Source organism: Perca fluviatilis, chromosome 5 (assembly GCF_010015445.1).
Source record: "Perca fluviatilis chromosome 5, GENO_Pfluv_1.0, whole genome shotgun sequence".
NCBI classification, from domain to species: Eukaryota; Metazoa; Chordata; class Actinopteri; order Perciformes; family Percidae; genus Perca; species Perca fluviatilis.
Genome location: NC_053116.1, coordinates 12,766,901 through 12,779,810, shown reverse-complemented (window position 1 = coordinate 12,779,810; position 12,910 = coordinate 12,766,901). Strand labels below are relative to the sequence as shown.

General features: G+C 40.2%; 1 protein-coding gene across 1 annotated transcript; it reads right to left on the bottom strand.

The window, feature by feature from the left end:
• Positions 1–569: 569 nt before the first annotated feature.
• Positions 570–11,002, bottom strand: nt5dc2 (5'-nucleotidase domain containing 2). Its single transcript, XM_039801206.1, has 14 exons — positions 10,496–11,002; positions 8,386–8,570; positions 8,218–8,292; positions 8,058–8,113; positions 6,073–6,166; positions 5,129–5,257; positions 4,209–4,269; positions 4,005–4,107; positions 3,793–3,894; positions 3,641–3,722; positions 3,337–3,423; positions 2,179–2,319; positions 1,684–1,748; positions 570–1,166 (listed from the first exon to the last, which is right to left on the bottom strand). Exons 1-14 carry the CDS (start codon positions 10,890–10,892, stop codon positions 905–907), a joined length of 1,839 nt encoding a protein of 612 aa, XP_039657140.1. The 5' UTR covers positions 10,893–11,002; the 3' UTR covers positions 570–904.
• Positions 11,003–12,910: the final 1,908 nt, after the last annotated feature.

Sequence of the window (12,910 nt, the reverse complement as noted above, 5' to 3'; positions counted from 1 at the left end):
GTTGAAGCATGCAGGGAGGACAGTACCTTGGCTGTTGTCTTCAGGCAGGCGGCTGGAAGTGAATGAGATTGTGATGCCGAGTACAGTGGAGATGAATGGAGGCTGCGCTGCCTAGCAACCAACAGACCAATCAAAAAAAAATGGAAGACAATTTGACAGAGGTTTGACTACATGCGCAACTGTAATTAACTAACTAAAAGGTTAGGCTGTCCTCATTCTGTTCACAATCATCCCAATCGTATCAGATACAGAACACCTGAAAGTGAAAACACTTATTTCCAACATGGTGCCAAGATGTTGAACTGAACTAAGAACTGAGCTGAATGAACTAAGACGACAAAGAAAACGCAAAGAAGCACAAGACGTCCAACATAAAAAAAGAAAAACTAAAACAAACACAATCATCAAATCCCCCCCAAAAAAATCTCCAACATCAAAAAACTAGGACAGCTAAAATAATGTCACTGCAAATGTAATAAATCGGTTATCCTGGCCCATAGAAAAATCCTAACCTGACTTCTATAAGCCCCTCCCAACATGGCACCTGTGTAAAAAAGATCAACACATAATTACGTCAGATTTTACTTGTTTATTTGTGCGTCAGTAGCTCTATATTGCTCAGCATTTTGATATCAATTTGACTGAGGCTGTAACCAGCTGATTGTCTGTCAATATTGAACCACATGCTCTCTGGACAGCAGCTAAGTCTACAGCACCCTCTAGTGAATTCCTCAGGGAAGTGGGTCACTGGGTAGAACAGGGATCCTTCGCCCTGTAGAGGGAGTTGTGCAGCACCTTCTCGACTAAAAAGAACACTAGCTATAGTATATAAAAGAAACTAAGATATGTCCGCTGGGCCTAAAATAGGAAACATCAGACAGTCACTGAGGAGAGCACAGAGATCTCATCGTATCTGAGACATCTCCTCCAGAAAAGGGGTCTTCATGCAGCCTGTGCAAAGCTGGTCCATCCACAGAGGAGCCTCGTGCTGCAGGGGGGTGCGGCGGGGATAGAAGGTGTACGAGAGGTCGTAATTTAAAAGGCAGCTGAGCGAGGCCATGTAGATGTCCGAGAAACGGCACAGGCGTCTGGAGAAGTAAGTGGGGTTGTGACATGTTCGGAAGAGGCTGCCGAATTGAGGGTTGAACAAGTTCTTTGTCATCACCCTGCGACACATAAAAGGTTAGGGTATATACGTTAAAATGATTTTAGGCATGTTTAAATGCATATATGTAAAAGGGGGAAGTGGAGTATTCAGATACTTTTCCGGAGTAAAAGTAGCAAAACAACAAAGTAAAAATACCCACTTACAAGTGAAAGTCTTGTAAGCACTAAATATGCGGGCAGAATGCCCTCTGCATTCAAACAGCATTTTAATATTAAAACTGTTCGAATTAGAGCTAATTCTAACTATTTTATTTACAGTTAGGTAGTTTAATTTACTGTAAAATAGCATCATATGTTATATGCTCATTGTAGGTTCTTTAAATCTTAATCTACAAAGTAACTATAGCGGTCAAGTAAATATAGTGGAGTAAGTATAAAGGGACATAAAACAAGCACCTCAGAACTGTACTTCAGTCCAGTGCTTTGATAAATGCACCATATGTGATAAAAGCAGGGTCATTAGGTTCATTGGGAAGTACACAACATTGAGTGATGGATTAAATGAATGGCACCCACATGAGTTCTTCTCTCTCGTTATGCCATTCCTCAAACACCATTTTAGACGCTGGGTCCCGATGAGTCTAAGACAATAAAGAAAACAACAATATGAACAAATCGAGGTCTGTTATACAGAAGAAAAAAAAAAGATTTGACGGAAACCTAATATTTACAGATACATAAGCAAATAATCATCTGACCTTCCTTTTAAAAAGGGGAGAACACACTGTTTGGACAATATTTCTGACTTCCCGTTTTGTCAACATGTCATCAAACCAGTGACAAAAAGCTGCAAATTAGCGTCAGTGCAGATAGGTGGTTTGCCAACAGTTCATTTGGCAATATAAGGCTTACCAAAAATGAATAAGTGCTAGCTATGTCAAAATCTGTTCCATTTAACCCTTTCCACATTTTGGGTTGGAGTTGGTCAAGACTGGCATTTTCATGTGTGGCATTGCTGTTTTTTTGGAGAGCCCCTGTGTAAAAACAGAGTAAAGGGGATTGACTTCTCACCTGTAGGCGTTCCATCAGGCCGGTTAAAGCCTGTAGCCAGGTGAGGCTCAGAGCGTACCGCTTTGTGCTCACCACTTGGGTTTCCTGCTCCAGCTCCGGCACTATGGCTGCTGTACGCCAACCATGTCGCAACATCAGGTCCTACCACCAAGTGAAATTGCTTCAGTCAAACTCTAGCCTGTACAATGTTAAGTCATCGGTGTGTTCTACAAAATCCATCAAGTCACGCTGCATCTTTATTTAAGACAAGCAGTAGAGTACTCCAGGGGAATCTTATCCACAGAAAAATATCTGATACCTGAACCAGTAAACCTTGTCAAAGCACACATTTACTCAGCTTTCACTGTTCCTGGGCAGAAACACACAAATACTCAGCAGGAACATGTTTCGTCACCAGGCGTCTTTAGTTTCACCTATTCTGGATGTCTTTGTTTACAGATTCAATCAGTGGCTTCCAGCAGGTTACACAATACATTTTGAAGGTTCACCTATTCTGGATGTCTTTGTTTACAGATTCAATCAGTGGCTTCCAGCAGGTTACACAATACATTTTAAAGGGTTGCTGCTGGTTTATTAATCACATTACAGATAAAGGTTTAGATACTTTTAGATGATCCCATTTCTGCACACAGATGGAACCAATGAGCGCCCCAACTTTGGCCATTTTCAAATCTAACTCTGCTAATATATATATATATATATATATATATATATATACATACATACATACATACATACATACATACATACATACATACACTTTGACTCAGAAATCCATGCCGTTGATTCTACATTTTTTAAACAATATCAGGGAGTCTGTACTGCCATCTGCTGTTCCTAGGCCCCCTCTGGCCCCACCCAAACGTCAGATTGGAAATTTTCTGAATTGTGCAATAGGTGGAGATAGTGGGCATCTGGCAGCGTGTGAGCCTGCATGTCTGTGTTTGACAGGGCCTGGACCGTAAATAATGAATAATTTGCTACTTTTTTTTTTTTAAATCTTAAAAAATGATATTTTTTGTCAAATTCCCACTTTGAGAGGAAACAGGATACACTGTGTGCATTAAATGCATAGAAAAACATCCTTGTCACAATAACAGTTAAGTCATACTGTGGATACTTAACGCAGGGATTCATCCGCGTGCTTTTGACACTTACAGCCAAGTCACTATACAGATGGTCTCCGAAGTAAAGAACCCTTGAACCTCGCCAGCCTGACAGTCTGAGAAAGTCAAACAGATTTCCCTGGAACACAAAAGAAAACCACAAACCACAAACCACAGGCCATTCTCTTCAGTTCATCAAGTACACACAGAATGCAACAAGTAAAAACGTGTAACATGTAAAAACACACTACTAAATAGAGAGAGAAAGCCTAATGATAAGAGGATCGGGACAGCTCAAACATAGAGAAACATTTAGCTTTGAGAGAAGTCAGACAGTAGCATAAGGTGATACAGACCTGTTTGTAGATCTGTCCTTTGTCCAAACTGTTTATCTTTTCCCACTGAAGGTCTCCATTACCATCCAAGCGCCTGAAGGGTCTGAAAGAGTAACCATTTTTAATGGCAGTTCTGAACCAGATTCACCACTTTCTCCAAAACATTTACTCACTTGATGCAATCAGTGAAGAAGTGAGGTTTGTCTGCCTGGACAATGACAACATCAAAGAAGTCTCTCCATTCTTTCCCCACCATGTGCGTCATCCCTTTATCCCTACGCACGGGAGAAGAAAAAAAAGAAGAACAAAAAACATTAGAATAACAGATTGTTACGCTTGTTATGAATCAGACTGGACTCATAGCTGACAGAGAGCCAACACTTACACAAAGCTGAAGGGACTGTTGGTAATAAGGAATAGTTTCTTTCCGTGACTGACCAATCGATGCAAAACAGCAGCCGTCTCCTCTCCTCTCTGAATTAACTTATCTGTGAAGAGAAGGAAGACAGCTCAGTGGCACAAATCGTTACTGTAATGTTATTTCATATATGTGCTGGCTTGATACAAACTTAGGAAAAATATTTCTTACCGAGATCTTTCATGACCCATTTGTACATGTAGCCTTTCAGGTGAACCATGCCAACTGCTTCCTGAGGATTAAAGAAGTATTACATAAGCTGCTTTTCAAACATGAAATTATCCAGACATTGCCATACGCGAGAACGCAAGTGTCCGAATCAGTCGGATCGGTCATTAAACGGCGTTTACCCTTCCAGCTCCCTAGTACAAAATCAGTGTAATCTCTGATTGCTCCAACTGCGTGAAAATTAATGAGGTTCCATGACGCTCACGCAAAACTGGAAGAAAACAAACAAATTGCAACGAAAATTTCTAACTGGAGAGATGACGGGATTCGGGAACTTTTGTTGGTAAGAGCTGATGCCGAAATTGTCAGACAAATTCAAGGAAGAGCAAGAGACTCTGTTGTTTATGAACAATTATAAACGTCTCCGAGATCCAGTGTAATCAGTGTCATGTCCTGTCTGCTGCACCCTCTACCCAGCACCAGCCATCGTCAACAACAAACAGTATTTCCAGTAAGAGAGGACACACCTGACATGAGCAACATCTGACATTTGTGGAAACAGCTATACAGGTCTTCACAACAGATCTACAAATTCCACGGTGCTTTGCTGATCTATTTTCTGCTACAGAGAGAGATAGCCCATTATATAAAATTGCAGTTTTTTTCTTCAATCAAAGCAGATATTAAACTGTAGTGCCCTGCAATTGGAAACCCTGGCATATCGGGACAGAGAGGAAAAGCAGCTATTGTTCTGTGTTCCCACAATAAGAGTCCATTGCAAAAGTTTTTACTGAGCTCAGCAGATTCCTGAGCCTCCAGCTGGAGAATCCCAGTATGTGTAACAGCCAAATACAGTGGGTCAGTATGCCTCTCAGCATGAGCTACTGCATTCAATACAGCGAGAGTTGGGGGGGCACACTCACCGAGACATCCTTGAAGAGGTGAACTGGATCGTATTCGATGCCGCTGGTGATGAAAAAATCATTTGTCGCGGCCAAGAGAGTCATCTCAGGAATGGAGAAGATGTCCATGAACTGCTTAACCTTTGGTCCCTGTGATAGAAAATATAGTATGATGCTTGATAATGACTTGGGATGCGGTAAATGTTTGTGAACTTGTAAAATGAACACTTGCTAATCACATAAGGAACCATTTTCACTACATCCACGGCCCACTAAGAGCCACGCCAAAACTATTTGGATAGGAATGTTTCAAGGAGAATTAGAAGATGGAGAGGCATACTTCCTGCTGCAGGAAAGCACTTAAAAGACCCGATGGACCACAACTATTTGAGCCCGATTCAAACAGCAGAGTCCAAATTGCTCCTAATTAGCAAACAAGTCCTTTTGTGACTGTCAGACCCAATAGAGATTTCTACTTTTCCTGACATATTGAGTGTGCCTCCCACTAAATTCATAACTAAAAACAAATTATTTTGTTGGACACAGAGTTCTGGCGGTTAGCTTTTAGGGACTGGAACACAGCATTCCAGCTCATTCATGACGACAATGGAACAAAAGAGATTACAAAATTCAAAATCTGGGCTTATGTAATACTAAAGCCACACACTTTCAATATCCGTGGACAGTAACAGATGTAATCCTGAACTACATGCCTGTTTGAGATTATAACAAATGTGTTGAGTCCACAAAGTTAAGAAGAGCTTTTCTCATCTGTGCCAAACCTGTTTCACAGAGAAGAAAACATCTGAATACAAAGTGCAATAACTTTATTATAAATGTCAGGCAGCTCTCTCCACACAAGTTACTACAAACATTCAAAGCAAACTGAAGTACCTGATTTAGATTATCCAGTGGTGTTCATATTACTATACACTACTAAAAACTTTTAAAACTATCCTCGTCACCTTTCCATAGAAGCCACTGTCCTCCTGCAAGGGGACATGGTAGGTCCCCCCGTTGAGCTGAAGGACCTCCTCGTCTGGCACTGGGCTCAGTCCCCTGGGAACATCAAACAGAAATTAATGCAATAGAACACACACACACACACACACACTTATCAGATAAAGCACATAGATGATTTTGTTTTTCAGCAGCAGGGATGTAGATAAAGAAACTAGAAGGGCACTTGGAGAGCGCAGACCTCAGCCATGGCCATTGTTTAAGATTATTTTTTGGGTTTTTTCATGGCCTTTATCGACAGGACAGCTTGAAGACAGGAAAGGAGAGAGAGAGAGGGGACGGCATGCAGCAGAGGGCAGTTGGTCGGATTCGAACCAGTGGCCTCTGCCAAGGACTCAGCCTACATGGGGCGCACACTCTACTGGGTAAACTAGAGGCTGCCCCTATCTTGCATTCAGGGTGAGAACTACGGGGGAGCTCGGCTCCCCTTAAAAAGCCATGGCCTCCCCTGAAAATATGATTTGTGAAATTTAGTGGTGGGGGTCTCTAAAAATATTAACAGTGTGTCATTTTGACGTGCAATTTCAGTTTTGTGTAATGTGATCATCGTGGATTATTATATGTAAAATTGCAAAAATATCATTCGTTCATGCACGATGGCGATTTAAACCTAATTCACTTCAATAAAGATAACTATAAATGCTATTCTTGTCATGAGCATCAAGGCGTGGCGGCGCTGCGGTGCAAATTCAACTCATGTTTAGTACATGTTAACTCAAAGATTTGTAGAAAAAATATAAACGTTGGAGGCCATTAATCGGCGCGAAAAGTCCTTGAAATCCATTCTGCAGTTAGCATCATATAGCCATGGCAAAAAGAAAACAAGGCAGTTTAATTCAGTTTGGTTTTACTAAGAAATTGTGTAGCGATGACGTTAATAGCATGACCAATTCACCTGTTGCAAGCCCCGTTAGCACACCTCCCGCTGGGGTGACAACGCAAGAAGAAGCTGAAGAAATAATGTCCTCTCTGGCTGAAGATTGAGGTTGTAACAGGTCGACAGAGGACGGTCACAATCCTAACCTCTCTTGTTCCTCTCTCCCCTTAAATTGGAACAGCCAGCAGGGGAGAGACTGGAAGAGCCGGTATACATGGCTTGTTTGTTAACCTTGTGTCGTCTTTAACCCTTGAGAGAGATTATCTATTGATTTATGGATTAGCTGACAGGATAACGCCTTTGCACCTTGAACAAAGTCATACTTGGCCATTGGCTGCATCCTTTGATGGTTGATAGATGCAAGTAACAGCTGCATGTTTTTCACTTCACCTTTTTCACATTTTATTAGCAAAGTTTTTGTTGTTTATTTTCAGGCTGGAGGCAATTCCAGGTGCAACTCCCAATGCCAATACACTTTTGTTTGCAGAGTAAAGTTGAAGCTCAAACGGAACATGTTAGAGGCCATTTCCCCTGCAGGGAGATCACAAACTAAAACCTAAGTGTTGCTCCTCCAAGAGGCCTCAGGCAAAACTCTAACTGCAGTCTGCACACACTGGACACACAGCTCTTTGTCCAAATGCTAACACGCTGCTGGTTAAACGGTTAAAAGGATGGAAGCTTGGGGTGCGTCGCTCAGGCCTAATTGAATGGAGGAATTCTGGTATTCTTCGGTAGCCTGAGTAACGTTAACAGTTGTTCATGTGAAATCTCAAAGACAGCCTGATGCTTTGTTTATAGACTATTTGTGGGTGGCTGTTTGCTGTTTGACCTATCAATTCCTGTCGATAAAGTATAATAGGGTAAATCCTGTATAGTGCATACACTTAGCGGTTAGCGGTTATGTATCTTTGTAAGTCATTGTAAGTCGCAAGCCTTCCTGCTGACAAACAAACAGACAAACAAACCAAACTGAAAACGTAACCTCCTTGGCGGAGGTAACAAGGTGGCATAAGTGTTACTTAACATACACTCAATACAGCATCAGCCTCTTACCGATACACCGTTCCTGGCTCAATGTAATGGAAGGCATCTATCTTCATCAGAAGACCCTACAGAGGCGGAAAAAGAGTTTTTCTTGTAATTATCTGTACAGAGAAAGAACGTAAACATTTCTCTTTCTGCAATGGGACATTTGTGATTTAAAAGAATGTACCTTTTGGATGTCATAGTGAAGACCCCGAACGGCAAAGTTGGGAATGTAATCATATTTGCGGATGGCTTCAGGGTACTGTCAAACAGGAGGACAAAATGGATGAATTAACGTGAATCTAAAAGCAGTTGTAATGCCAATATACCTGCATGCAACTGCTGTAAAACACACCTTAAAGTGTTCGATTAGAAAGTCTCTCGCTTTATTGTAGATCATTGAGTGGAGCGCATTTGAGTACAGAGCCAGTGTGTAGTCATAGTCAAAGCCGTAGATGTCCACTTCAGCCAGGTCGACCTCATTGTTGGCGTAGATGGTGGAGGAGTTGAGGAGGTTACATGCACCCGGTGGGATCACATCTGAGAGCAGGGTTAAATATGGATCAGATCAGACAGAAATCCACAACTAAGCAAGATAAGGGGAACAAAACACAAGTCACTGTTTTTCATTTTGAGGAAGGGAAGAATTAGGCCATTCACAATGTAAAACAAATCTGTACTATTCTCTTGTATTATGAAACCTTCCGACAGGATAGCAGTAATTCCACTGCTGTTTTCAATCTAGTGGGGCTGGCACGCTCATCAAAGGTTGCGTAATGTGTGCTGACTCTTCAGAGAACTAGATCCATCCAACAAAAAAATGAAACATTTTGTAAAGCCCTTTTGTACTGGATTTTATGTATCCCTGATTGGGAGCATAACATTCATTAGCCTAACTCTTGTAATAGAGGTTTTTTACATTATCTATTTAAGGGTTTGCTAGCCACTGTTGCACACTTGATAAGTACAACAATCATGCAGCTAATGGATGGGCACAGATTAAACAAACAGTTTACAATCTGTTCCAGGGACAGCCTCTAATAACCTGGCTGGAATATGAGTACAGGACTGGCACTGTGGGTCTATAGGAGAATGTGGGCCAAGGCTTTCTGTGCTGGGACAGTTCAATGAGTGCAGCAGCTGTGCAGCAGGAAATACGAGTACCAACTAGTTTTCCTCCAGACATTCTATTTCGAGAAATGCCTCTATTTCAGAGCTGAGTCACATCACAAAAGTTTAGATCTATGAAATGTCTAGTCAGCCTGAGATTGTACAACCAACTTAAATTAAAATTTTATTCACAATTCATGCTTTACAATTATACAATTATCACAGGAGAAATGTACATTTATTATGCAGTAAAGTATTAAAAAAACAAACATTTTGGAGGTAAATATGAATACTCCACATTTATGTGAGCTAGATTTTACATATAAACGTATGATCAGTTTATAACTTATGATGCATGGTTATAAATTAAGCAATCCAACTACTTTATAAAGTAGGTTAAATTAGCTCCATCTCGAAAGGTTTCAACATTAAAATGTTGTTTTCATGTTAATGCATCAATAATACTAGTCATATATCATAATAGCACTGTAGTAGGGCATTATGCTGCAAAATGAGTACGTTAACTGTTCTTTAAGTAGATTTTTCTTGTACACGTTTACTTAAGTAAGATCATGAATGCAGGGCTTTTGATGGTAATTGAGTTTGTTTTTTTTACAAAAGAACTATTGTTACTTATCTTGTTAATTGCTCTATCTGTTGTCCCCCTATGATAACACACTTAAGATAGGGCTGGGCCACGTGGACAGAATAACAGCTCTGAAAAGTAAATATTTTGATACATTTGCAATATTATATTATATTGAATAAAAAAAACTTTAACTCTATGGTGTTATACAGTTGTATCACTCCTTTTTAAAAGTTTTTTTTTTTTTAACTATTATGTTGCTCTATTTTTAACATTAGACTTTATACATGTATGCACCACCTGTAACGTTAGCTGTTACAAAAAAAAAAACTTTATCTTTCGTTTCTGTCAAATGTAACGTAAGATGACGTATTATACTAAATTAGTGGTCTGCTTAGACAACCATTTTTTCACTGCTCAAAGTAATGGCTAATTTAAATACCATTTGAAAATCTAACATTAGCGATAAGCTAGCTAGCTAGTATGTTTCGTTAGCTAACGTTAGGACTGTTTTTAAGCCCAAATAGAGGAACTGTGGGAAACTTGTTATTGACTTGTCGTTTTCTTTAGAACAGCAGTTGTTTGAACTTAGCTAATCCGATTATGTGTTTGGCATGGAGGGGTCGTCATTATTGTGCCCTCTGTTCGATTGGAATAACTGTGAAAAGACGGAAAACAAACTCCGAACCGAGTAAACAAAATGTTCCCGCCCGTGATGCTATGTGGGGGGGACTTGGGGAACAAAGAGGTGACCCTATGCTCTGCTTACCGTGAACCAGCCGTTTGGTCTCGTTGTAACGAGCCCACAGGTAGGACGTCGGGTTCGCTGGAACTGCGGTGGAGGTGTGTGACCGTCTTTTAACACCAGTAACAACACCGGGAGCACCCGCGGCCTCTTTGGGTCCCGTGGGTCGTTTCTTATCCCCAGTCGTGCATCTGTGAGCCGGCTCGGTGGATGACGGCACCTCGCCACTGGGCCTGTCCGAGCTGCCGACTTTACATTTTTCTTCGCAGCCCTTCTCTCTCCCTGCGCCTGCCGCGGAGACGCTACATGTTGTAGAAAGTCTGTTAACTTTGGGAGATCGAGCAAGAGGAGGAGTCTTGTGTCCTTTAGTCCACAGTGTACGGGTTAATATAGCGCCCAGTGCCTTAACAGACATTGTCATTGTGCAAATGTAAACACGTCTAAAAACTGCTTCCACTGCAGGACAAATATGTATTCTTGCAGCCCAGCCCTAGCATGAAGTACATGAAAACACCTCGCCCTCACTTAGCCATGCCCTGGATAAACACGCCTCTTCATTTAAAGGGGCTGGTCGGTAGTCCCTGCAGCCAATCATAACCTGACCTGACTTTTTTTTTTTTTCTGACATAACTGATCATAACAAACACAAAAGAAGAGTATTACCTCATATTTGCAAAGACTAAAATGACATGGCTGTAACACTTCTCTTCATTTTCTAAGACTCTTGGTATATGTACATTTCTTAATTGCATGAACTGCTGAATTATTTAATCTATTTTTCTTTCCTCTTTCATAATTTATTCACCACTTAACCCCTGGTATGTATTTTGGAATTTGTCATTGTTTTGCAATAAAGAATAAAAAAAAAAAGAGTATTACCTCATTTTTTAAAGTTTCAAAATGCATTCAGGACCTTCCTTTGTACACGTTTAGGGAAAGTCCTGCACTGAGTAAAAAGTATTTAGGCTACTGTAAGTAGTGTTAGCAAAATGTACTTGAGGTATCAAAGGTAAAAGTAAGAAGAAATTGCCCCTGTGATTGTTACTAGTATACTTTTGTAGTTGGTTCAGATAGAGCTAATGAACAATTGCCATAAGCACTACAACTTTTTGTTTTAAAAACAGAACAAAGTCGAACAAAATGTTGCTGTCTAAATCAAGAACAATATCTCAATTTGAAAATTGTCACTGTTTATGGAACCTGAAGTTTATGAATTGACAAATGTACAAGTGATGCTAAGCTTCATATGAAAAAAAAATAGGACTTCTTACTCCAGATTCTGCAGACATAGAGCATGTTTCTCTCTGTCCTAGATCATGTGATATTGTCTGTATGCACGTATAAACTGCCATAACTGCCTAAAATCTCTAGATCATGTCTACCAGTCTGCTATTAGATTCATAATCTGGGAATTGTAAAGTACACATAACCGCACTCTTGATGACAGCCTTTGCCTTTTTTTCAGTATAAGAACACATTGCCTCGTGTTTGTCTATTAATGTTTTCTAAATAGACTTTTTAACTTAACTCCTCACAAGGAAATCTGGCACATTTTAAATTTGTTCTGCTAGGAAGTACTAATCTGGGAAATACTGCTCCAGATTGTGTTGCTCCGTGCTCACAGAAATAATCTACCACGGATTAGGAAATGTCTGAAATGTCTGATATCTCTAAATAGTTTTAAGGAACTCAGAACTCATTTAGGGCTCTAATCTTTGTTGTGCATGCTTTAGACTAGAGGTTATGCTTTAAGTGATACTGCATTATGTTTGTATTTTAATTCACTAGGTTAAGTTGTTGCTTTCATTCAACTTTAATTTTTAAATTATACGTTTTTTGTAAAAGAGGGATTTTGTTCTTACGCACTGTCTGCAGCGGATTTTTTAAAGTTAACAAATCACAGAGGAACAATTACACACGATTACTCATGTGCAAACCCGCCTGGGTTGTTTGGTCTGTGTTATTGCACTTTAAATTATTAGTCCAACTGCTCAGCTGAGTCACCTTTGTGACATTAGACTTTATACAGCATATTTCACGTCAAAGCAATTGCACTGCTCTATGTTTACTTCCTCTCATTTTCCTCCCTAGGAAAAAAATATGAAGTAAAACTTTAGAATGAATGCTTTTACCATCACATACCTCGGACAGACCACATGTATTTAGTGGAATATTTTACCATAAAATAGTAGCCTGCAGTATTATCCCATATAATAAACTGAAAGCACCTTTGGGGATTTAACATTTTAGATTTTAGGACTCAAAATATGGATATGGTGAAGTCTGAGGTTGTCAGATAAGAGTGCCCCAACAGTCAACTGACAGACCAAAGATCATGGGGCCATTTGTCCTGAGGAAGGGTTAAGGGTTTCAACATCACAGATCTATTGTCTGGGAGTGTTTGCATTTGGTCTCCGGAAGACCTCAGGATATGTATGT